The 27207-nt window shown below is 39.3% G+C and overlaps 1 protein-coding gene across 4 annotated transcripts in view; it reads left to right on the plus strand.

Annotated features, from left to right (window-relative positions):
* Positions 1-27207, plus strand: part of LOC149181899 (uncharacterized) — a 231740-nt gene that overhangs the window by 185748 nt on the left and 18785 nt on the right. For 2 of the 4 annotated variants that reach the window (XM_089416716.1, XM_089416715.1), the window contains exon 6: positions 8833-8913. The exons of the other annotated variants lie outside the window; for them this stretch is intronic. In XM_089416716.1, the coding sequence (XP_089272842.1) occupies positions 8833-8913 (81 nt within the window). The remainder of the gene's footprint in view (positions 1-8832; positions 8914-27207) is intronic. 4 annotated transcript variants of the gene reach the window in all.

Here is a 27207-nt window from a genome sequence, read left to right on the forward strand (position 1 = left end):
CCATTTCTACATCTTTACTGCAACTCCCTCTCAACATGCTGCCCATGCTGCCCCTAGCACTGCCACTGCTAATTGCTGCACTACAACTTAGATACTGAGAAGTAAATAACTGATCTACCCAAATTCTGACATCCTTGTCAGTGCGAAAGCCTCTTGATGCTGAAGCTACCTCTGCTGCTATCCTGTGCTCCCTCTGTGCTCCTGCAAACAACTCTGTGCCTCTCGCACTGCTGCAACCACCTCTGTGCCTCTCGCACTGCTGCAACTGCCTCTGTGCCTCTTGCACTGCTGCAAACACCTTTGTGCCTCTCACACCGCTGCAACCAGCTCTGTGCCTCTCACATTGCTGTAACCGCCTCTATGCCTCTTGCATTGTTGCAATCCCCACTGCGCTGCTACCAATGTTTTAAGACTCCGACTCCAACTCCGACTCGGCCGAGGATCGACTCCGACTCCGACTCCGAAACGGTAATGACTCGGCCGGCTCGATTTCAATGACTCGGTCGTTGTAAAAAATACATTAAATATTTATTTTTTATTATAAAAAAACATAATTTTAAAGATTTTAAACATAATTTTAGAGATTTTCATTCATGTTTCCAAACACACCTACAACTGGAGTCCTTGCTGGCTGTGAGACTGAGGATGGTGGATTGGGATCTGCATTCAACTGAACAACATGTTCAAGTTCAATTGATGTCTCGATATCTAAATCTAAATCAAGATCCTCATCAAGATCAAACTCTGTTGGACGACTCTCCACTACCCAATCTCATGTTGGATCAATTTCTTCCAACACAATGGGATCTGAATCAGGGCTTTTGTTCAACAAATGGTTTCGTCTGAGACGGAGGTTGTATTGGACATAAACTAGATCATTTAACCGTTTTTTATCCAAACGGTTTCTCTTCTTTGTGTTACTTGGGAGCAGGAGCGAAAATGGGAGCGGGAGCGACATTTTCAGAAGCTCCTGGTTTGGGAGCGAATCCCGGAGGAGTTCGACAACCAATGTCACTAACATCAAGGTACATAGAGGGATTGGTGCTCTTGATTAAATAAGAGTTCCATACCCTAATACATGACAAAATTCAATGGAAACATTGCAATCCTCCAATCCTGAAATCCTGAAAAACTGATAAGTCTGCTGGATTTTGAATGAAATCTAAAATTCTACTTTCTCCATATGAAATCCAATGAGGCCGAAACCACTCTCAAACATCCTGAGTCATTTCATGGTAATGTTAAAAATTTAAGTAAAAGGATGAATGAAAATGAAGATTAAGGAGAATGTCACTTTTACTTTAAGAATTTAACATTACCATGAAATTTGAATAGCATATCAATAGTAGAGAGCATTTGAGTGTGTTAAATAGGGTTTGGGAGGGGGAATGGACCCCAAATGACATTTAGCAAATTCATATAACACCTTGGAGTCCAAACCAATCAGAAATCACCTTAAAAATCCATTAAAAAAATATTAAATTGTTGTTTAACGTGTTCTGGGCCGGCTTTTTGTGACTCGGCCGAGTCATAACAGAAACGGCCGAGTTGGCCGAGTCAGCCATGACTCGGCCAAACGTACCGTTTCAAAGGCCGAGTCATGGCTGAGGGTATCGGCTCGGATCAACTCGGCCGTTTCGGTATCGAAACGACCGTTTTTTAAAACAATGGCTGCTACAGACTTCTGCACTCTAGCACTGCCTTGTCGCTCCATCACATCTTGCTTCTACCTGACATCCGTCATCCTGCTACTGTCGTTAAGGGCTCCTGTAGCCGGATATGATCCAAGAGTTTGGGTACCTCAAGGACCCTGCCCCAACATCTTCTATAGTCCTCCTAGCTACAACTCGATGTCATCCCACCTCTTCTCTAGAGGTGCGTGAGCACTCATGGCACAGTTGTCATCAGTGTCGACTTCTTTCTCCGCCTTAGTTGGAGCTGCCTTGGAGTCAGAAGCCTCTCCCTTATTTTTCTTTCTGGGACACTGGGATGCATAATGACCCAACTCCCCACAATGGAAGCACTTCACCTTGGAGATATCCTTCTTCTTCCTCTTCCCCTGTTGTCCTGCAGATGCTAGAGCCAAATCCTCCTCTTCCTCTTTCTTGATTCGACTTCCCTTCCCACTACTTCCCACCTTGGTCAACCATCTGATCTCTTCTTGGCGAAGAGCTGCTCACATCTCTTCCCATCCTGAAAGATTAGCTCTGCCCAAAATGCTTTTGACAAATGTCTCCCACTCCTCGGAGACTGCATTTAGGGCGTTCCTCACCATAAATTCCTGATCCGGCGTGGCCCCTATGGAAGTTAGTTGGTCACGAATCTCCTGCAATTTGAGGAGGAATAGATATATTTGCTCCCCCTTCTGCATCTGATATGTCTACATCTGATTCTCCAATAGCATCTTCCGCTGCACAGAAGTGCCCTGATACAATGTCGTCAAAGTATCCCACATCTCCTTTCCTGTGTTCTTTTCAGCAATATGTGGTACGACATGATCCTTGACCTTGTCAAGGATTATGCACTTTAACCTCGCCATTGCATCTTCATACTTCTCATTATCAATTGGGTCGACTGGGATAGCCACGGTTCTCAAGGCGAAGCCCTTGATGCGATGTCTATTCAGGACTGCGAGGATCCTGGCCTTCCAGATGACAAAGTTGGAAGCCTCGTCTAACCCGTCTTGATCCCTCAATCCGTTCACTGCCATCTTCGCTCCTCTTCTAGACTCCCTCTGATTTTCGACTTCCCTCCTGGAAATCTCCCTCTAAGTCCTGATTTTCGTACTAGAAATCTTCCCGCCAAATGTCAAACCACTCCTCTCCAATCCTCTTTGCAACTGCAACTTGGATTTGGATTTCTTGGCCAGAAATCCGTCAAGGCAGCGACTCCCTCTACCTTGGTTTTGTCTCGTTAGGTATTGTTCTGCTTCGACAGAAACAACACCCCACTAGCTTCCCAATCCACAATCTGCCCACAACTCCCTAGGCCCCGACAACTGAAGAAACTGAGCCTTCTAGCTCTGCGCAATCCCGACAAAGGTTGAATCGCTCCTCTGGCCAACTGCGTCAAGCCTACCTGGCTGAGTAGGATGACGTGGCTCTTCGTGAGCCTCTTCTGCCTCTCTCTGCCTCTGCGCTGGCCCTCTCTTTGGCTCGAAATGATGACACAGGCCCTCTGTGTCACTCCTTCTCTGCTGCCTTCTGCTTAGGAGCAACTCTGTCTCTCGGGACAGCTGCTACTGTTGCAAATTTCCGATATCGTTGATGCCTTCAGTCCTCTTGTGATCTGCGATGCTCTGATACCATGTTGAAATTTCTAAGTCTGACACGTTAGAAACCCCTATTGCATTATCTGGTTTATTTATCCTACTTATTTATTCCATTAACATGTTATTTATAAATATAAATACTGAAATAAACACAAATGCAACCTTAACTCATATGCAGATCATCAACTGAAATACTGAAACAAACACACAAGGGATACCATTTTTTTTGGACAATCGTCCTCGGAAAAACCCAATGCGGGAAAACCAGTGCAATAGTTTTGAGGGTTTTATTATTATGCAGATTCTTGAGTACAACTAGGGTGTTGAAATGGCTCACCCAACAGAGATTGTTATAGGACAGTAATACCTCTTCTCGGAGAGAGATATTCATCCTCTTAGCTCTAGTCTGCCCCACGAAAATCCTTCCGACGCTTCCTCTTGGCTCTGCGTCAATCTTCCTTGCTTCAGATCAGCCCCTGAAGCCTCTGCGTTAGTCCTCTGGCCCTTTGCGTCAGCACTCTGGCCCTCTGCATCAGCTCTCTGGCTTTCTGCATCACCCACGCAGGCCCCTCAGCCTCTGCGCAGTCTCTAGCTGCCTTTGTGTAGCTCCAACTGCCTTTGCGTTAGCCTCTTTAGTCACTGTGCTGACCCTCAGGCACTATCCCTGCCTCTCTGCTATGTACTCACTGCCCCTCGCTACAACAAATCACTTGTTCGAATTTTCTCAGCAAGCTCCGCTCTAGAAAATCGAACTAAGTGATCAATCTTGGTGTATTTCCAACTGACCCTCAAGCCTCCTCTTATACTTTTCCTGTTGAGTCTTCAATGACCAAGATTAAGTCCCTAGTCAACGATTAAGATTAGATTTGGCTTGATCCATGTCATTTAGAACATTCTTACCCAGTTTTATATTAATACCCATTAATATTTTAATCTTCCTAAGTTTAGATATAGGAACCCCATTAAAAATATTAATTATTTTAATATCTCTCCAACTGGTTGGAATTTTCCCAAACCATTTCTGGGTCTTGGAGATATTATGTGCTTTAGCCTCTCCACCAATTTTCATGGCTAGAGCACATCCGATGCTACCACAAATCAACATGCTTTGAATGTTTCAGGAGCAAAAATTTCGGTCAAGGTCTGAAATAAGGACAAGTGTGGAATCACTAGAAAAGTTGACATATAATGAATGAAGAGAAGGTAAGAAAAAGCGAAGTATTTTGGGACTGTTTTGGGTACTATACACTTCACATATGAGATTTTAGAACCCTCTGTTGCAGAAAGAGCTCAGATACTTTAGGTATTACAGTCATCATGAAGAAGGCAAATTTGGAGGAAGCCTAATAGATCCTCTAGTCGAGTTAAGGAAGGTGAGTCTCTCTCTCTCCAGCAAAGAAGGTTGAAGGTCAGAATTGCTCAGGGACCGAATATAGGGCTCTCTGAATTAGGGCCTAAAAGTTTCAGATTTGTTCAAGGGACCAAAGTTTTGAAGGGTAGCCAAGAAGGAAGAAGAAGCAAGAGAGTTGACTATTGTTGACTCAAGGAAGAAAGATCTTATCAAGGAAGCTTTGTGTCTTGGTCTTGGAGGGATCTTGGTCAAGGGTGTAGGTCTTTGTATTCGTTAATTGCAGTGTTCCACGGGGACTCGCCCTTGCCCCTAGGGGTCTAGTTTCCTCGCTCCCCCGCGCTCCGGGGACTTGGGGACGAGTAGGGGACGTTTCCCCACGCTCCCAAAATGGAGGAAACTCGGGGGGACGTGCCAGGGAAACGTTTCCCTTCCCTCAGGGGACGTTTCCCCACGCTCCCAAAAAAATGGGCTTGCTTATAGTTTATGATTTAATAGACCTAAAGTGGTACAAAGCTACTCATGTTCTGTATGGGGATAACGTCTTGTGTTGTCTTTTGGTTTCAACAAGCGTTATTTTAGAGGGTCAGTATCATGGAAATTTGTTGGACCATATAGCACGTACATGAATTTTCCCTTTTAAAACTTCTCCTTTTTTTCTCAAGTGATGGCTAGATTACAGTGGGGAGATAACTAGAGTGACAGGCAAAGAATATGAGACATTCAGTTTGTGTTTTTAATTTGCATGACATTTGACATACAAACTATGGAAGTAGCACCTATGTCATGTGGGAAATAATTGGGTGGACTATAGACTAACATGCGTTTACTGCAAGCATGACAAAATACTATGGGAAACAAGAAATCTCAGGAACTGTCGTTATATATGAATTTATACAGTTACAAAATTTACACAGAGCACAGTGGCTCAGCTTGAATTCTCAGGTCTGAAAATTATTTTCACCCCTGAAATACACTGCTAGTTTGAAGTTTGAATTACATGGCATTGCTCTAATAAGGTAGACAAATTATCCATGCCATTGTTGGTCACCCAAGTTGGTTCGCAGATGGTCATCCTGCAGTCAATGTCATTTGATAGTAAACTGTCAGAAACTCTTTCATGTGATCTTCTCATCTCTTCTGGAACTAAAACTCTTCTTTCAGCATATGGTGTACTGTCTATATTATATATAATATAACAAACTTTCTAGCTGTTGGATCCAATACAGCTGGACAACCCATTGTAGTTGCCCCTTCTACTGCCAATGCAGTGTTCCTGATCTGTTCATTTACCTTTTCACAAAATTCAGTGGCTACCTTATCAAGATGAAGCTCTCCCTCTGTCTGACCAAAATCTAAATTAGAATTTGACCAAGCTGAATTAGAATTTTAAATTTATTATTTTATATGATATTATAAATTTGGATAATGTCAAATGATATTCATATCAATGATCATGCTTTGCAGCTTTTCAATTCAAACCAAATTTTCATAGTGGACTCAATTAATAAATCATATTTATATTTATAAATTTTTAAGACCCTGACGCTCCCCCATGTTTCCTAAAAAATTGTAGGGAGCTTTTGCATAGGCCGCTCCCGCGCCCCCTCGTCCCGGAACTTTGGTGGAACATTGGTTAATTGAAGTCCCTATAAGAAGAAGAATTCATTTGGGTTTTCCTCTCAAGTGGGAGAGGTTTTGGCTCTGGCTAATCGCCTATTTTATGCGTCTCTTGTCTTGTTATTGTTTATGCTTTGGTAGTTGTTTGATGAAGAACACTATAATAATCTAACTAAAAGAGAAGATCATAATCTAATGAAGTAAAAAGCATTCACAAGTAGTTATCATTAGAAGAGAAATCACCTAATCTTGATGCCCTAGATTTTTCAACAGATAGGATGTTACGTGGTCCAGACTTTCAAGTCACGTCTAAAAATTTATGTGGTTTGTGGACGGATTCACGTCCTTCAGATTGATTAAATTAAAATAATCTAAACCGTGTGGAATGACTAGTTAAGGCCTGCCGTGATCCCTTAGATGTGTGCATAGGGTAGAACTTGAGCCCATAGTTTTACGGATTTATTATTTACATTTACCAAGTTCCGACAGTAGCTTTTTACATTAACTGCTCAGGTTCCTGTAGAAAATCCCCACCCGATGGGCAAATACACGCATTTCAGAATTAAGAACATGCACAGCCACTACCCATTTCACAAGGTCAGAGAGTTTGATGCTCTGATACCAGATTGTAATACCCTTACCAAAACAAATCCCTAATTAACATAATTTGATAATATCGAAGCCTATAATTCAAATAGTGATGTTTTAAAACAAAATTTGTCAAATTTAATACACAGATACATACCTGGCTTCCAAGTTTGAAGTCAATCCCCCGCTGTTGTAGCACTCAATTTGCTCCTGTTACCAAAAGACGAAAACCTCCCTGCCAAACTGGGCACAATCTTGGTACCCAACCCAAAATACTTCAAAATTTGTAGTAATGTGGCCTTCGTGCCCAAAAGCTTCAAGAACAATTAGGCTTTTCCTTTGTGTCTTTCTCTGGTAAATTCCTCCTCTGTCTCCCTGTGTAAAAATTCTTTTCATCTCCTCCTCTCCCAAAATTTTATTTCATCCCCCCTTATATTTCAAATATTACCTTCTTTTCATCCTTCATTGCCTCGACAATGATGCATGGATTCTTGTCGTCTGTCCATTACGTGGCTCCTCAGAATCGATAAAGAGGCCTGGTCATATTCTTATTCATTGACACTCATCATTTATCATCTCCTTTAATGTGAACATTAATGAGGTTAAGTAACTTTCCTTTTATATATATAAAAAACTATAATTTAATATTTTGTTAAATTCTGCCCTTTTAATATTTAATTTAAAATTTATATGGTTATTTTCTTTATAGTTCCTTTTTATAGTTAATACTTTCCCTTTTTAAAGTTTAATAATTTAATTTAGAACATTAAAGATTTATATAGTTAGTTCATTTTATTTGATGTACTACATAGAATATATACTATTTTTTAGTCAATAAAATCCCTTGTAATTATATATTTTGAATAATGCACTAGTAATATTAAGATAGTGGTATAACAAGTACTCCACAAATATGTTGGTATCTACTTATCATTTCGATAATTAATTCATTACCTTATACTTGGACATTTCCTAGAATTAGTTAGTATGCATACTAGTGTAGTGCATGCGATACATGCATATGTAGCTATCATATGCATGTCTCGTATGCATGCTAATATTTCCATGTTCTTTATAACTGGAAGTGGGTCATTACACAATCTATCTCCAATGTGTATGTCATCATGATACAACCAATAGTAGCCAACTCACCATGCACCCCACATTGCATGAAGCACCAACACTTTTGGAGTAAGCCCAAAAGCTAATAGGAAATAATAGCTTGTTATATTCTATATAGGATGAATGCAACCAAATGACATGGGCCAAGTAGATAAAACATAAAACTGTCTCTAATTGATTGTATGTTGTAGAAAGAACATGGACAAAGGCATGAGAAGTGAATTTGTTGTATTGTGACTACTTGATTTTTGTCTCTAGCAATGATATTGCATGTAATATATGGACATGCTAGCTGCAAATGCTTAGTGGTGTTGTGATTTTGTTTATGTATTCATTTTTTTTTACCATATTCTTGAAGAAAAACAAAGCATTAAATGGATGTTGGACATATGCATTTTATCTTGGTTAGCATGTCAGATAGCTTGCCTAAGCAAATAAGCAAATTGGTGTTAAATTCATACATTGCCAAATTTGTGAAATAATAGCATTTCCAAAGAAGTGCAGTCAAAGTGTGTGCAACTTGGTCGAAGATCTAAGTTTGTTGTGTCCATGTTTATTTTCAATTATGCTAGCGTTGCAATTGTAAGAGCCAGAAGTCAATTTGAGTTATCAAACATCCAATAGTATCCCTCTTGACTATTGTAATATTTTAAAATTGTTTCACTCACGGCTTTAATATAATTATGCCACTTTTCTCTTAAGGTCACAATGCTATGTTGTTTCCATTTTTTTTGTTGCTATATTAATGAATGTGTTATTAGCAAAATCTCTATCAGCGAATCACAAAATTTATTGCATAGCCTCTCTACTTATGCTACAAGAAATATATCTTATTGCATGTGTCATACCACTAATATTGTTCATGGATTTTCTCAATGCTCAGATGGATGATCGATTATCTCTAAATTTCATAATGGTTGATGGGACATGGAGTAATTCTAAAGCAATGTTTTGTCGTCTTAAGGTGAATCTTTATTTTGGATTGGCATTGTCTCTTTGGTGTAGACATATGTTCGAATTTAAAATTTAAAATTATGAATGCCTTTGTAGTGTTAAATTGAATTGATGTTTGGATATCTTTTGAACATAAAATTTAGAAAATCAACTTAAATGAAATTGGGAAATGAAGCTACAATTTTGGAAGACACTAAATCAATACAAATGAATGGGAATATAAAGAACAATATTGCCACAAAAGTTATTAGCTAAGGAACTAGATGTGTAAGAGCAGTGAAAGTGACTGCATGAGTTCAAAGGAGCAAGAACCACCATTATGGTGTTTGTTGGAGTTATTTCTAGTACTACCTAGCTTGTGCTTTAATCAATGGGGGGAACATAGATATGTTAGAGAGCACATTTTCTTTGCTTATTGGAATAATATAAAGAAGATATTGCATATAGTTTCAAGAGACCTTGACGATTGAACCATACTTTAGAAGGAAGAATGTAAGCTTTGCCTTTGTGGATGGTTTTGTTGCCAAAGAAAACATTGAAAATAATTTATTTCATTTGGTTTTTGCAAATATTATGCATTTTATAATATTATGTTGTACTAGTGAAGTTATGTTGTGAGGCACAAATAAAATATTCTCCTAGGAAGATAAGGTTAATATTATGTTTGAAATCAACAAAGTCTTGCTAGGTTGGTGAAAGCAGTGCTCTGCTATTGCCCCCCATTAGGGATCAAGTTTTTCGAATGACATGTTCCTGCTTGTGCTTGTGCATGTGCCAATGCTTGGAAACATGTTTTGGGCCAATTGTAAGTCTTGGGAAACTTTTACAGAATATAAACTCCATAGTTGGTGGCTTCGTAAGAAAAGGGATGCTTGATAATGTGTGGAACACTTCTACCTCATGATGCATCTCACATCGAGTAGTTGTTCACTCTTGTTCAATGAAAATGTTTTGACTAAAAAAAACCTGTATTTTAACATGCAACCCACGTATCTATTTCATTGTTTCAAATCTAGAATCCATAATACAATGACATATACTATATGTTATTTTTTCTTAAGGCGACATTGTTCTTTGCTATGATAGTTGCATTTCATCATTAATACATTAAGTTCACCCCATTTCATCATTACATTATTCAGATCTACGCCATTATACATCAACATATGCAATTACATAGGAAGAAACAACATCACCATCATCATCAATGTAGTGAAATATAAAAGGGATAGTAGAAGAAAGCATGCACACACATAGAGACACTAGGATTGGTCCGAGACCAGGGAAAAACCCAACATGGGGAAAACCCTTGCAAATCTTCTTCTTAGATCGTTATCAAATGATGCAGCAAAAGAGAGTACAATGATCCATCACTTTATCTATACAGGAAAACAATAACGATATCTATGAAACAAATCTAATCATGCTAGGAATCGGAACCCTCATGCTAAATGACTGTAATGTGCTGTCACAAATTGATGTCAACTACTGTATACTGTTGTCACTGTGCCGAACATTGCTAAGTACTGCTGTCACTGTGTCGAATAATGTTGAATACTGTTGTCATTGTCAATGAGCCCAATACATATGTTTGCAGCGGAAACTAACATATTAGATCTACAGATCTACAAATCTGTATAACTGTAGAGAGAAACCCAAATCTACTTGATCACTGAACTCAACTGAAGCCAAGATGTCAAACCCTAGATCTCAACTAGGTCGTCCTCATCAACATTGTCTGTGAGCAACTGAAACTTTTGGGTCGCTCTCACGAATACAGTATGTGAACGACTGTGACTGTAGAGTCGCTCCCAGGAGGTCTCTATGCGTGCAATTCTAGCACTGAACTGCAAAGACCCAAAGTCGCTCCCTAGCCGAGCTGTGCTAGGAATTGACAAACCAAAGTCGCACCCTTTTTGAGTTGTGCAAGCGATCGAGATGATAGGGTCGCTCCCATAAGCCTTTGTGCCAGCATCCAAGGGTCTATAGTCGCTCTCATAGGTTTGTGTGCCAGCGACCAAAATGCCCTGTTCTGTGCCAACGACTGAGATCTAGAAGACCCTAACCCAAAGCGAACCTTTCGCCTATGATTTCGGACCCTTGAGCGAACTCCTTCCGTCAAACTTGTGCGAACCAAGACAAAAGAGAAGAGAAGATGTGTCCAAATGATCTTGAGGTCTCTTCTATTTATAGGATTTCTTGAGGGGTCACTTGGGGTTAAGACTGACCCAAGCAGTTACTCATGTGGTTAGGGCCAACCCATTCCATAATACATGTGAATAAAATAATTCATAACTCAACTTTTGCTTAACCAAATTAGGTGATCTGTAGGTCGATTTTAGTTCTCTCGAAAAGAGGAATCTAATGCAATTATTATCTTGGTCATTTGAGCTATCTAAGGTGGAATTTTACCGTAGTTTCTGAGCTTATCTCTTGATTGTTCCTGCTCATATGTTGAACACTCTCGGATCTAGAAGAAGAAGAATTTGTTATCGGAGGGGAGCTAAATCTATCACCGTCTAGCCATTAGGCTGCTATCTGGAATCTCTACTAACAGGCTGCTACCCGGAATATCATCATCAATTGTCTTGGAGAGCTTATCATCAAGGAGCATGTCTCAACTTGGAACTACATCGGGGAGCAATAGTTTCCACCCATACCGAGTAATAGGATAGCTCATCACATAGGGGAGTACACCCTCGACCCTGGAATTTCATCGAGGATCTTACCCTCAAACCAGAATCATATCGGGTTATCTCAACCATTCCTATTGCCTACTGATCTTCCCATCGATGACCCAGAATAGTCATGTGGTAGAACACCTGCATCATAATTGACTTGGGTTGTACACCCCAAGTACACTCTCAACTTGTTGGCCAAAACTGGGAGCGATATTCCCATAAAGTTGGCCTCCTTGAGGGTATGATGCCAACTGGGGTATACTCTGCAAAGACCAAGAGGGGAGCAACATTCTCCGACCCTATAAAGATAGGGGAGAAACATTCTTCTACCCTGGGTAACAGATAGGGTAACGCCCTATTGTCTAGAGTTCCCTCAACCCCAGGAGCCCTCTATCTCAATTCCTCACCTTGGGAGCTCAAGCAGGGTAGGAAGAGTTTGCTCAGTGTCCTTGATTAGCGCTGCTCTCATCATTAGCTTGTCTCAATAGTAGTTGTTTCCTGTTCATACAGAACATCAAATCAAATATCATGTCAGATCATATATAATCATATGAATCACAAAAGGATACCATAATCATCCTCCCTCTCAAGGAGGTGCCAACCACAAGCCTGAGCTTGTTTCGAATAGTTGCACTGTCTCAATATATGAGAGTATCTCGGTCCCAACTATAAATATGGGACTTACTACCAATCAGATCATCACAATGTATCCATGGTATCCATGTCATATCTAGATCATGCTCAAACAACTCTCTAAGGAGCTTCCGTATCCTGCCTCACAGCTAGCCATGCTAGCAACATCATGATCAACCTTGGTCATGCTATGGACCTCTCATCCAAGATATCATGGCAGATCGTATACTAAAGCAACATCCAAATGTGCTTATCAACAATAATCTCAAATATCAACAATACATCTATGTAGATACATATCATAGGAGAAATATCACATTCTCAAAATAGAACACCTCATGCAGATATTTCAAAGCATGCTCGGAGGCAACTCTATGTGAGTGAAGCAACTCACTCATGAATTCATTAAGGTTCTATGCACATCATACATATACAAATGGATGTTCAAAACGAAACATCAATGCTTCAACCGTCAGATGCCATGTCAAGTTCAACAACATCTTGAACTTCAAATCCGAGTATCCAAGGATTTGCAATTTTCATTATTCAAAAACATTTTCCAATAGCTTTGCAATATGGAATTTCTTTCCCAAATTCCAGAAATCGATTCATCATGCCATGATACATTATTTCGGGCTTCATAAGCCATCTCCCTCTGATTTAGATCATCATAGGCTCATCACCTGTCACAAGTAGATCATCAAGATATAAAACCAAAACCATAATCAATATCAAAGCCATACCTTGGAACTCATCATCCTGACTTCATCAGATAACTGTCAAATATAGACATATCTGGATCGGGGAGCTTGCTTCATGCAAAGCTCTCTACAGGTACCATGCCTTGCTAAGCCACCATAATTATCCTTACATAACTCAATGTTATACCATCAATCAACAAGGTCAACTCATCATAGTTTATAAGCCAAATCACGACCATTATCAAAGTCATCATTATCATAGTATTAATACTTTCAACCAGGAGACAGGTGTAGCTCATATCAAATCATGACTTCATCATGCCAACAAGTCATGCATTATCAATCTGAACTTGATTAAGTCATTCTCAGAATCATAATATAAGTCATCCTGTCACTAGGTGCAAATGCATACATCAAGGATGAGTCATGCAGGTTCCATTTTTCATGCCAAATCACAACTATCATTATTTCAACCGTTGTGCTAAGAATAAGGAGGCCAATCTCCAAATAAGTCATCATGCCCACATAGTATCGATATCAGGGCAAATCAACAATCGTCAAATCAAATCACTAGACATCAGGTCAAGTCCAAATGTTATCGTAGAGAGATCTATAGTCAAAGCACATCTCAATCATTAATTCAAAGTTATTGTCAAGCATCATGACAAAACACTTTTTGTATATACCAGTAGTGCCAAATCATGCCAACCTCTTGTAGCACAAACATAGTGACATATCTATATGTATGTCCCAGTCACTTGCAAACACAAGTTTAGTCTGCATGTTCATGTTATGGCAAACATTCAACCTTTTCTTGTTAGCAGATCTTGTTGTTATCTGCAATACATTTGTGGTCCTGATATCTTCCAGGTGACTATCTCATTTCATGCACAATACTTCATTATATGATCAACAATTTAACTCAATAACTTCAGAAATTAGTTAACAATGGCATAATATGTTAGGAACATCATGATTCAGAGTTCAGACAACTTTAGAAATCTTCATATGATGGTCAACAACAATCAAACCTCTGGTCGCTCTCTTTAGGTTAGCATGGGAGCGACTTTAGCTGCCTGGATGCTATCTAGGCCTTAGCATGCGTGCGACCAGAGACAAAATCTCCTATATCTGTGACTGCGGCTGGAGCAAAAACAGACTCAACTGTGGATCAATACTGTTAGATGCACATAAATCATACTTCAACAACACATAATGAAAATAGTAATAAGGTTAAGAATCTTGAGAAGAGATTCTCCCTCTGACTGGGGATCTACATCATTCATCTTCATTCATGTCATCAACCTATCTCTACTAGAGTCATGCAACAATAGATCTGTTAGATCATAAACATATATCTATCATGGCTATCAACATCATGACATCAATCTTTCATCAAGTGATTAGACTCAAAGCAATAGATAGATGCAATCATATCTCAAAGATTATGAACACAATAGCATTTTCTGTCAAGTCACTCCATCAAGTTACTGCATCCAATTTAACCATATGCCATCAAGACAAGACCACAGGCAGTAAGAGGTCTAGAATATCAATCTTACACTTATACCTCTCACATTAAGGTTATCATGCTCTTCATGACCAAGGAGATCAAAATAGGTCATTCAATAAAAATTGACTAAAACAACAAGAGTGTCAATCTCTCTTTCCATATGCATTCATCATGCTTATTGCAAGCATTACCAACAGAATCATGTATAGGAGTCAATGAACTATCCTTCTATATGAAATCCATCATGACAAGTATCAAGAGTATCATTTTCTAGAGCCAAGGTGCTAGCCTTCTTTATAGGATCAAGATATCCAACAGATAGATCATAGATGTTAGCCAAACATCAAGTGTATCAATGTATCAACATTAGATAGCCTCATAGAATTCAAGAAGGTCAAAATTTTCAACACTAAGTGCATAATTTCATCATAGGAGACATATATCCAAGTCACTTTCATATGCATGTATGAGCCATTAAAGAAAGAGGCATTCTCATCATACCTTAGGGCTTACCGAGCCAATAGCTGAAACACAACATACCATGCATACCTTGAGGTATTCAAATACCTGAGCACCTACTCATTAGACATAGGCCACTTGAAGCACTTTATCATCTTTTCATTAAGTACCTCTTTGTCTCTTTCCAGATCTGCATCTCAAAATGATCCTCAAGAAGGATCTACACATCACATCTCATCAAGGAGGTTAGAAACATCCATATACATATGCAGGAAGTACAAGCAATAACATAATCATCAGATCCATAAGTCTAACAAGTAAGAAGCATCATAAGTCAAGAAATACTTATCTTCAATGAGAGGTGATCCTCTCCCTCTTGAACCAATCTTCAAGAGCCATCATTGTCCATGGTCCATATACCAATGTTGTCTTCAAGTATCCAACCAGATCTGCTAGGGATTATCCCATCTAGGGCTTCATTAAATCTCCCACAAGTGCTTGAGCATCTTCTCATTGACCATACTATACCTCATATAGTTTCCATAAACCAAGGTTTTCTCTCCAACCCTAACATCATAGAATCCATCAACCCTAATCATCAAGATGCCTAGGGTTTTCTTCAAACCCTAGAATTCTTTTAGGTCTCCACCATCCTCTTCTTGCTTCCATTAATGGTGTCATCATCGGGGTGATCTCCATGGCTTTTCTTCAACCCAACTCTAATACCATGTTAATTTTTCTTAAGGCGACATTGTTCTTTGCTATGATAGTTTCATTTCATCATTAATACATTAAGTTCACCCCATTTCATCATTACATTATTCAGATCTACGCTATTATACATCAACATATGCAAGAAACAACATCACCATCATCATGAATGCAACGGAATATAAAAGGGACAATAGAAGAAAGCATGCACACACATAAAGACACCAGGATTGGTCTGAGACTAGGGCAAAACCCTTGCAAATCTTCTTCTTCTTAGTTTGTCATCAAATGATGCAGCAAAACAGAGTACAATGATCCATCACTTTATCTGTGCACCAAAACAATAATGATATCTATGAAACAAATCTAATCATGCTAGGAATCAGAACCCTTATATTAATGACTATAATGTGCTGTCACCAACTGATGTCAACTGCTGTATACTACTGTCACTATGCCAAACAATGTTGAGTACTGCTGTCACTGTGTCGAATACTGCTGAGTACTGTTGTCATTGTCAATGAGCCTAATATATATGTTTGCAGCGGAAACTAACAAATTAGATGTACAGATCTGTATAACATTAGAGAGAAACTCAGATCTACCTGATCACTGAAGCCAACTAAGGCCAAGATGTCAAACCCTAGATCTGAACTGGGTCACCCTCATCAACACTGTCTGTGAGCGACTAAAAATTTTGGGTCGCTCTCATGAATAAAATATGCGAGCGACTGTGATTGCAGAGTCTCTCTCAGGAGGTCTCTATGCGTGTGATTCTAGAACTGAACTGCAAAGACCCAAAGTCGCTTCCTAGCTGAGCCGTGCGAGCGATCGACAAACCAAAGTCGCACCCTTTCTGAGTTGTGTGAGTGATCAAGATGCCAGGGTCGCTCCTAGGGCTACCTGGGACTGGAACCTTTTGATCTGCCTCTGAACCCAAAGTCGCTCCCATAAGCCTTTGTGCCAGTGCCCAAGGCTCTATAGTCACTGTCATTGGCTTGTGTGCCAATGACCAGGGATTAGAATGCCTTGTTCTGTGCCAACGACTGAGATCCAAAGGATCCTACCCAGAGCGAACCTTTCGCGTATGATTTCAGATCCTTAGCGAACTTCTTCTGTTGAACTTGTGTGAACCAAGACAAAAGAGAAGAGAAGATGTGTCCAAATGATCTTGAGGTCTCTTCTATTTATATGATTTCCTAAGGGGTCACTTGGGGTTAAGATTGACCCAAGTAGTTACTCATGTGGTTAGGGCTGACCCATTCCATAATACATGTGTGAATAAAATAATTCATAACTCAACTTCCGCTTAACCAAATTGGGTGATCTTTAGGTCGATTTTGGCCCTCTCGAAAAGAGAAATTTAATGCAATCATTATCTTGGTCATTTCAGCTGTCCAAGGTGGAATTTTACCGCAGTTGCAAAAAATAACACTATATGCCAATAGACCCTTGCAGGTTCTATATACATACTAGCAATCAAACCTTGATTGTCATCTTTTATATCGAAGATTGCCTAGAATAAACCATGTTTAATTGGCTTCCTTCTATAAGTAGAGCATCTTACAATGACACACTCAATAATGCTACACATACCTGAAAGATTTGCTAGTATGAGGCGTGCTTCAGCCTTGTTAATTTTTGGGGTTACTTCGAAAGTGTTTACACCATGCTTGGGGTGCTTTATGAGATTTGGGGTACATGGTGTATGTTCAACCCCTATATGGTTTGAGATGGATTGGCACGTGAGAGCTAGTCCTTGATGGATTTGCATAGTTGAGATAGCTTGACCTCAAATGGTTGCTAGCTTAGTGCTCTTCCCTTTGGTGTTAGAGTTCTCCTTATAGTTTGGTGGATGCCCTTTAGAAAATGAACATAGTTCATTTATGGAATATCCAATGTAAAAAGGACATAGTTTAAAATCCTTATGGTACAAGCAATAAATATATTATATACTAAATGAGATTAGTTGATTGATACAATGCCATGTGATGGTATACTTGTATCATTGAATAGTCATAATTGTTGAGAAGCAATGCCCCTTGATTAGGTCATGTCCTTTAGTTAAGCTGTGCCACTTCATTTCTTATTATTAATATTAGTTATTATTATGATTATTACTTGTATACTTATGTTCATGACATTTCCTACCCCTTTAAAATGCTTTGTCCTCACAGCATGTATGGAAAAGCTTATGTCTTTTTTATGGCTTGTAATTGCCTTCTCATAGATCATCTATTCTTGGAGATGTGATGGTTGACAACATGAGATGGTATGGGTTATGAAGCATTCAGTAAAACTGTTTAATGGTGAAATGGTCAGACCTGTTGAATTTTTGTAGCTATGGTCGGTCTTCATAATGCATCATTTGTACATGTAATGATGAAGAATGAATTATATTGGTAAAAGAAAATTTATTTGAGGCATGTTCTTCGTGCTTGCAAGAAAAAGAAAAATATTTATCTTGTATTCAAAAAGAAAAATTATAAAGCTCATCAAGAGCGGGAAAATGAAATTTTGAATTTGTATTTGACACAAGTGACCAAGTTGGCCCTCCAAAACGTCAAGTTGGCCTGCCCAAGGGACACCGACACACCCCTCCACATGGACAAATCACTATAAATAGAGCCTATTTGCTCTCTTCCAAAGACACAATTTGGATCTCTTATTTGAGGCAAGAGAATTTGTTGATTTGAGGCAAGAAGGAGACAAGTAGGTCGTTGATTTGAGGCATGGAAACTCGTTGATCTGAGGCAGATAGCTTGCATTTTCTGAGGTAGACAGATTGCATTTCTGAGGCAAAGAACTCACATTCTGAGGCAGAAAAAGTGCAAAGTTCCGAGCCTATATCTCTGTGGAACCATGCACAAGTCTGAGGTTGCATCTCTGTGTTTTTGTGCGCAAGTCTGAATTTATATCCATGCGGTTTTGTACGCAATTCTAAGGCACATATATCTCTATAGAACAGTGCGGATCTGAGGCACTTTATCCCTGTAGCACAATGCGAATTCTGAGGCAGAGTCGCTGGACGTTTGGAGACCTTATCGCAGAGATCCTTGTCGACAGAATTGTGGAGGGTTGACATGGTCCTAGATGGTTGGTCATCTTGCTGGTTAGTTGACTTTGATGTATCTCTTGTCGCATTGATTCTCTAAGGAAAAGGTTGGCTGGGTTTTTCCAATGTAGGTATTCCTAGGGTAATATCCTACGTTCTTTGTTTGGTTGCTTCTTCATGGTTCTTATGCTATTATATTGTTAATGTCTTCTATATAATTTGCTTAATAATGAAATCATGTTTAAGAATGTGCAAAAAGATCAGTTAAAACATCAAAAGAAATTATTGGTATAGAAGACACTGAAAAATCAACAAGACCACCCTAGTTAATGTTTTGCAAAATTGTTTGGTCACAACTTCTGTGATCCCAAAAATGGTAAGATTCCACACTTGGAACTTCTCTTCCATCTAACAGTATCTTCACTTAGCTTCTCATATTGATTTTGTCTTTGGTTACAACTTACAATGATTCTTGTCATTTGGATGACAATAAGGCATCCTTGTAACATGGTCTTTTCTTACCATATTTGTAGTTCTCTCTTATTTCATGTTTGGCAGTATGTTTCCCTTGTGTACTTGTATTGCTTGGTTGATCATCAAAAGTTTATTGGTAGAGATATTTGGATTTTCCATTATTTGTACTTCAACATTTGAGGATATTCCTACTTCAACTGGATCAGTGATTGTTTCTTTGTTGACATGTTCGTCTAACTTTGGTTGTGTTTTTTTTTCATCCTTCAACTTGTTTATTTATGTGAATAAACTTTGCATATAGTTCCTTAGGTGGAAAATTTGTTCATTATTTTATGACTTGTTAAATTTATTTTAATGCTTCTAACTCTTCAGCCCCTAGGGGACTTTGCATATAGTTCCTTAGGTGGAAAATTTGTTCATTATTTTATGACTTGTTAAATTTATTTTAATGCTTCTAACTCTTCAGCCCCTAGGGGTTAGCTCTATTGGAAAGTGTTGTGATAATGAAGTGTTGTGTACCAAGATATGTGATGTTCAAATCTCCTCAACTTACCCATGTCTGTGGAAGGCGCAGATGTAGGCACCTATAGGTTATAGTGGTAGCAATCGAAATTGACCTCGTGTTGATTTTTCCATAGCACTCAAGAATCTGGTTTGAGTCTAAGATCACGATCACAAACACACTCAAATGCCACAACACTTCTACTTTGCACAATGAAAAATACACAACAGTGAATCAACTAGTACACAAGACAAATTTTATCCCAACACTTGTTATATTATAAATCTTTAATACAACAATCTTAGGGTTCTTGTACCAGGGATCATGGCCCTTACAATCAGCCCTGATATAAGACAACAACTAGGGCTTGGTATCAACAACTGTGATGATCAATCTACCCTGAACAAAGTACACTTGACTTGTTGATGTAGCGCTTCCACAACCCTTTTAGTCCATGTATCTTGAAGACATCTGGTGGGTGCTTTGCCTTCCCTTCTGCTGATCACACAACTTTTGCTCCCTCAGAAAGTGTGCATCTCCAGCTCAACAACTTGCCACTATCAATGATCACTGCTCCTCCAATGTCACAGGACTTTGGCCCAATCAAATTTGTCAACTAGCCTCTCTTTGCTTTATCAAAGACAAAGTAGCACATAGGGTCTTCATCACTGCCTACTTCTTGCCTCTCTATTGGTCCAAAGAAGACAAACATTAGTGCTTGGAGGCTGCCCTCTTATCCATGAAGTTGGCCTCCTGCAACTCACTAAAGTAGGGCACAATGACCAGCCCTATTATCATCAATCCTCCACCCATGAGGTCAGTGAACTAGAGCCCAAACAACCTGCCCACTTAATAGTGACAAGCTTTCCCTTGTCCAATGTACTAGGGCTCTCCAATTGTTGGAAAATCAATATAATGTAGATTTAGAGTTGATTCTCCTTACTTGGTAATTACTTTGTGATGTTTGTTGGCATTTTATTTTTTTATTAGTTCTTCTTCATCAAGCGTTCAACAAAACAAAAATACATGAAGATCACGAGAACACAAGATGTAGGCTCCAATCTAGGGAAAAACCCCTCCAAGGGGAAAACCTAGTAATATTTTTCACTTCTTATAGAATCAAATCAAAATGAGACATCCAAGACCAACACCAAGTCAAATTCCTCCATAAGATCCCAAGCGAGCCCTCCAATTTTGTCAAGGCTCATCTTCAATAAGAATAGTTGATTTGTCACAATATGCCTTATCCAAAGAGACACTTTATTCTTCCTGCTCCCTTCTTACAGTCTGTTCAGTTCTCTTCTAGCTCGCATATTACAGTCGTTATGGCTTTATATATATATTCAATTTTTTGGGGCTTAGAAGTCATCATAGAAATAGCCTTGTTTAGTAGCACATCTTTTTAGAAATTTAACTTCAGGGATTCACATTTTGTCCAGATCATATGTCACAAGAAATTCCGATATTTACTTCAGAGATTTGTATTATGTCCAGATCACATGTCCCGAGAAATTCAGATCTCAACTTCATGGATTCACATTCTGTCCACATCATGTCACAAGAAATTTAGATCTTCCGACGTCCCTTTGACACTAAAATTTTCTCATCATGCCTCAGAAGACTCGTATTTATTTATCTCTGAACTTCCATGAAAATCCTTCCACAATGAGAGAGAACAGGTGGCAATTTATAGTAGTCTACTCAGCGAAGGGTCATGTCTCTTTGGGTAAGCTGACTTGACAGTTTGGAGGGACGGCTTGGTCTTATGGAGGACTATTTTACTCTTTTTGAATCAAAAACCTAGAAGCATGAAGAACATGCTTAACCTAGATGACAAAAATAAATTGTGCATGAAACCCATGCTTTCAAATCAATATTCTTTTTCTTCTTTTCAATTATATAATGACATAAGTACAATAACAATTATGAAGACCGAGCCTAGTTACATTTTCCAGCACTCCCTTTTAACTAGGGAGGTATTCATAATTACAATAGGTACAAGGATTCTCAAATTGAAGTATTCTCATAAGAAGAGTCAGATAGATAAGCTATCTTCAAGCATCATAACCAACATATACTATTCCAGGGATCTAGGTACCATCTAGGCTACTTCTAAGGTACCAACTAGGGTTACTTGGGAGCGGGAGCAAAAACAGGTGCGAGAGCGACATTTTCAGAAGCTCCTGGTTTGGGAGCGAATCCCTGAGCGTTTTTTTTATATATAATATATATATATATATATTTCTATTTTTTATATTTTGATACATATTGTTGGAATTTCTAAGTCTAACTGTTAGAAATTCTTCTTGTACTTTCTGATTTATTTCTTCCTACTTGTTCTGTTAATTAACAAGTTATTTACCATGTAAATACTCAAAATAAATACAAGTACAATCTCAACTCATACAGCTCATCAATTGAAGGAAAAACAAGCACACAAGTGACACCGTTATTTTTGGACTAATGTCCCCGGAAAAACCCAATGCAGGAAAACCGGTGCAACTATCTGAGGGTTTTATTATTAAGCAGTTTCAGAATACAATCTGGGTGCCAGAAATGGCTCACCCAACAGAGAATGCCCTTGGCAGTAGTACCTCTCAGTTGGAGACAGATATCAGCCCCAATCTGCCCAACGAAATCTTCCAGTGTCTGCCTCTAGGGTTTGCGTCAGCCAAACTGGTTCAGCGTCAGCCCAACTAGCCCAGTGTCAACCTCTGGAGGCTCTGCATCAGCCTTTGGAGCCTCTGCGTCTCCCACACTGGCTCTCTCTGGCACTGCGCAACTCCTAGTTGCCTCTGTGTGGCCTCTAGATAGTTCTGTGTCAACCCTCTCTCGACTTCTGTGCTGATGCTCCCGGTACCCTCTCTGCCTCTTTGCGTCTGTATTCACTGACCCTCAACTGCAACTCTTATCACTCCTTCGATTTCCTCAGCAAGCCCTGCCCCAGAAAATCGAATTCTTGATCAACTCGGTGTGTTCTCCAAGCGACCCTCAAGCCTCCTCTTATACTTTTCTCGTTGACAATTCAACGACCGAGATTAAGTCCCTAATCAACGGCTAAGATTAGATCTGGCTTGATCAATGACTTTTGGACCATTCTAACTCAGTTTTATATTAGTTCACATTAATATTTTATTTTATTTTCCATTAAAAATATTAATTATTTTAATATCTCCCAAACTGGTTAGATTCTGCCCAAACCATTTCTAGGTCTTGGAGATCTCATGTGCTTTAGCCTCTCCACCAATTTTCGTGGCTAGAGCCATCTGATGCTACCTCAAATCAACACATATATGTCAACAAAAACATGTAGAATGATGAATTAGATATAAAAAACATAAAAAAACATAGATTGAACCATATAACAACAATCATCTAGAAGTTATAATCTTCATCAACCACGTCCACAAGTTAGTAACATACAACATATTGAGTCTCATGAATCATGATTCATCAATCTTAAAGTTTCAACTTCAAGCTTTCAAAATTGAAAATTCAATATATAACATTTATCATCATTGATCACCAAAGTTGTACTTGTAAGCTAAGTTTAACCATTACAACAAATAATATCTAACATGAAATAAAATGTTATAAAATGAAATGAAATGAAACAACTTTCACGAAGCATCATATTCATAATTCATTACCAATGAGTTATAATTGCCAACTTCAAACTTCAAACTTAAATTGTCATATATTGTTTACAAAAATATCATAATAAATATGAAAGAGTCAACAGTTATAAAAACTACTAGAAACTAGAAAAGACAAGTAAATCTATCATCTACATCTTCGTTTTGCCACCACTAATAATGTCTAATTTTTGAGCAGATCATGGTGGTCTTCTAAGAGTCTCCTCCCACACAGAGCCACGATCAGAGCCAGAAGGCACATGTCCTCAATGTGAGGATGTACATGGAGGCGGCGACAACAAAGGAACAAGACTTGGAACTCAAGCATTGCTATTGGATCGTGGGGGTGGCATGGTTGTTGCTTCATCTTCCTCTCTCATAAGTTCTGCTTCTAGTTCTTCAAGATGTATATTGCCATCCTCCAAATTATCATCCTCTGGGTGGGTGTCCCAAATTTTATATGTTGGATCTTCATAAACCTGATCACAGTAATGACTCAACAACCTCAAGTTGTAGTGCACATAAACCAAGCTTTTTACCTGGTTTTCATTGAGTTTGTTTCTTCTCACATTATGTATGAAGCTCTAGGTGCTCCAACACCTCTCTGCAGAAGAAGTCTTTACAACCTGTGAGAGAATTTTTTTTGCCAATTTTGGCAAAATTCCCTCACCGCCATATGCTTCCCACCATGTGAGAGCATCAAATATGTCTCTATCTTCCATTGCATGGAAGGAACCAACCAAACCAGTGCAACTGAAGTATATGCCTAATTCAAGACGCAAATTAGCACATTCCTCCTTGTCAGGTATCAACTTTTCTAATGCTTGCAAATATCCTGTAGATACCTCTTCATCTACATGGGGTTTGACCCTAACCCCACCCCTTGGTGCAGGTTGGACCAACCAAGATGCAGAGTAGTATTTTGGCGTAAGGATATATGCCAAGGCATGTAGTGGAACATTAAGTTTATCCCACAGTGTACACACACAATTGTGAATCAGTGTATACAAGTTGGGATCATCTTTCTGAACAATATCTTTTGTTTGCCCCAACATGGTATCCATCTGCTCATACACCTCCCCAATCATTGGTTTATTTGTATCTGCAAACCGAATCATGTGATAAATGGGTTTGGTGATTTCCAATACGTGCCTCACACATGCCCAAAACTGACCATCAAGAGCGGTCTACTCCACCTGTTCAAAACCTTGCATGTTAGTTGCATTTGTAGCCCTTTCCTTTAATCCCTGCCAGTGTGGACTTGATACCATGCTAGCCAATGACTCTCTTACCTTGAAACGACGCTTGAACGTGAGGTAATAACTACCAAATCTAGTCTTCGCAATCTTCAACAACTCCAATCTTGAGTGATTGCGGAAAAGGCCATGGGTATTGCTATGATTTGTAATAAATTTTACCATTTCTTTGCCTCTCTTGTACAAATCACCAATCCATTTGTATTGTTGGTTTTTGTTCTTAATAATATCATGCATCAAAAGGTTGATTGTGTGAACCAAATACCCATACCAAAATATGTTAGGGTATTTATCCTCAATAATTGCTCCCGTTGCCTTACAATTAGGAACATTATCAGTGATGCCTTGGATGACATTGTATGGCCCAATACGGTCAATTGTTTCAAGTAATGGTTCTGCAATGTTGATGTCGGTCTTGAACTTGTCTGAGTAATCATATGCTGAAAGAAAGATGGCACCACTAACAGACACAACAAAAACACTTATCAATGGCTTGCCTTTTACATTTGTCCATCCATCAGATACAATGGACACCCCATGCTCAGTCCAAGAATTTGTCATTCTACTCAAAGAATGTGATATTTTTGCTTTTTCATGATCAAGTCCAATGGTTCTAGCCTTGTCATACCTAGGGCTCTTGTATCCTTTAGGGGCATCATTTATGGAAGAAACCATTTCATGCCAATAAGGTGAGCGAAGAACATTGAATGGTATCCCACATGCATAGAGAAACCTGTAAACTTTTGAATCCACATCATTCCTACACCCTTCATCAAGGAAATTTGATATGGTTCTATGCCTTAAAGAGATGTTTGGTGACCTTGTGCCTCCATATCCACTGCCATGCTTTGTGCATGTGATTGTGAGCTTGGTTCAAAGAAACCCTTTGATTTTTTAGATTTGTATTGGGCTTCTTGCTCTTCCCTTAAGTATTTGGCTCTATCTATTAGTGACACACATATACAAGTTTTGATTCCTATTTGTTTATCTCCATCCCATGGCCTTTTCCCACAGAGGTGCTTTCTGGCATGGGTGTATGAACCTGTGTAATTATTGTTGCAATGGGGGTAGTGAAATTTAGTGGTTCCACCCCCTTTCCCTGCTTCAGGCCTATTAACATATTTCCACAATGGGGTTTGGTCTTGTTTAGTTTTTTGAGCTGACTCATGTTCACTCTCCTCCAGCTCCTCCTCACCAAGGTACTCCTCTCTAAGGTTTTCATCAAATCCACTATAACCCACTTCTTCATCCCCTTCTTCATTTTCAACCCTCCTTTTTCTACTCTCCAACACCATAATAACCAAAAAAGGAACCAAGAAGAAGAAAATGCCAAGCAATATAACCATGATGTTTGAAATTTGAAGTTTTGAATTTGCAAAAAAATGGAATGGGAATGGGAATGGGAAATAGAGAAATTTATTCATTTAGGAATGAGCAAAAAAAAATTGCTAGATTAGAGTGTAGATCCTACCTCTTTGGCCTCCAATCTCCCCTTGCAAGCTCTTCAATCTCCCCTTGGATGCCTCTCCTTGCTCCAAATTCTCTCTTGCTCTCTCTCACTCTCTCACACTTAGAAATTTAGAATGAAATGAATAATGAGAGGGAGAGGGTTTATTTATTTCCCCCCTCCCGTCCCCCCCTTTTTTCCCTCCCCTCCCCTTCCTTCTCTCCACGCTGTCGTCGCCTCTCCCTCCCGCGCGGGCATCGCTCTCTGCTGGATGGGAGCGATTTTTCCAACCCGGGAGCGGTCAGGAGCGATCGCTCCCCGACTGCTCTCGGGTTGGAAAAATCGCTTCTAGAGCGACGCTTCCTAAGTCGACTGCTCTCGGATTGGAAAAATCGCTTCCAGAGCGACGCTCCCTAAGTCGACTTGAAAAAAAATAGGGAGCAATTTTTTTGGTTAGGGAACGCGCTCCCAACCCACTCCCGAGTCATTCTCGCTCGGAGCGCAGATTGCGAGCGGGATCCGGGGGGGGGGGGGGGGGGCGCTCTCCCGCAACCTTGGTACCAACCCAACAATTTTCAAGGATCTATGTATCATGTAGGTTACTGCCAAGGTACCAACCCATCTTACAGGGATATAGGTACCATCTAGGCTACTGCCAAGGTACCAACCCATCTTATAGGGATCTAGCCTTCTAGGCTACTGCGAAGGTACCAACCCATCTTACAGGGATCTAGGTACCATCTAGGCTACTTCTAAGGTACCAACCCTAAGTACCATCATATAGGCTATTTAGCCTAAGGTACAACAACTAGTCACCATGATCCAGATGGCACCTCAACCTTATGGTATATATGTTGAAGGAAATGTAACTAGGTTCGGTCTTCATAAATGTACTTTTGATATTTTTATTTATTCAAGAAAAGAAATATTATTTTTATAATATATGTCAATGAGTTTCTTGCTCATTGAAATAGGTCTAACACTATTTAAAGTGCTATAGGTGAGTCAAATAGTCAAAAGAATAAGTTGAAGACCTTAAGGGCATGTTATACCTTGTATGTATATGTATTATGGTCAAGAGAATACCTCCAAGCAAAGCCACAAGCATCCTCCAAGCTACGACATCCTAAAAAGAAGAAATCCGAAGCATAAGAGCAGTCCTCAAAGTCGGCCTACAAACAGTTGACTAGTCGACCTTCTAGTCGGCCTAAATGGAGAGGCAATCCTCTATTTATAG

This window comes from Pinus tabuliformis, chromosome 3_2 (assembly GCF_031772625.1).
Source record: "Pinus tabuliformis cultivar Carrire ecotype Pingquan chromosome 3_2, CPIR1, whole genome shotgun sequence".
Lineage (NCBI taxonomy): Eukaryota > Viridiplantae > Streptophyta > Pinopsida > Pinales > Pinaceae > Pinus > Pinus tabuliformis.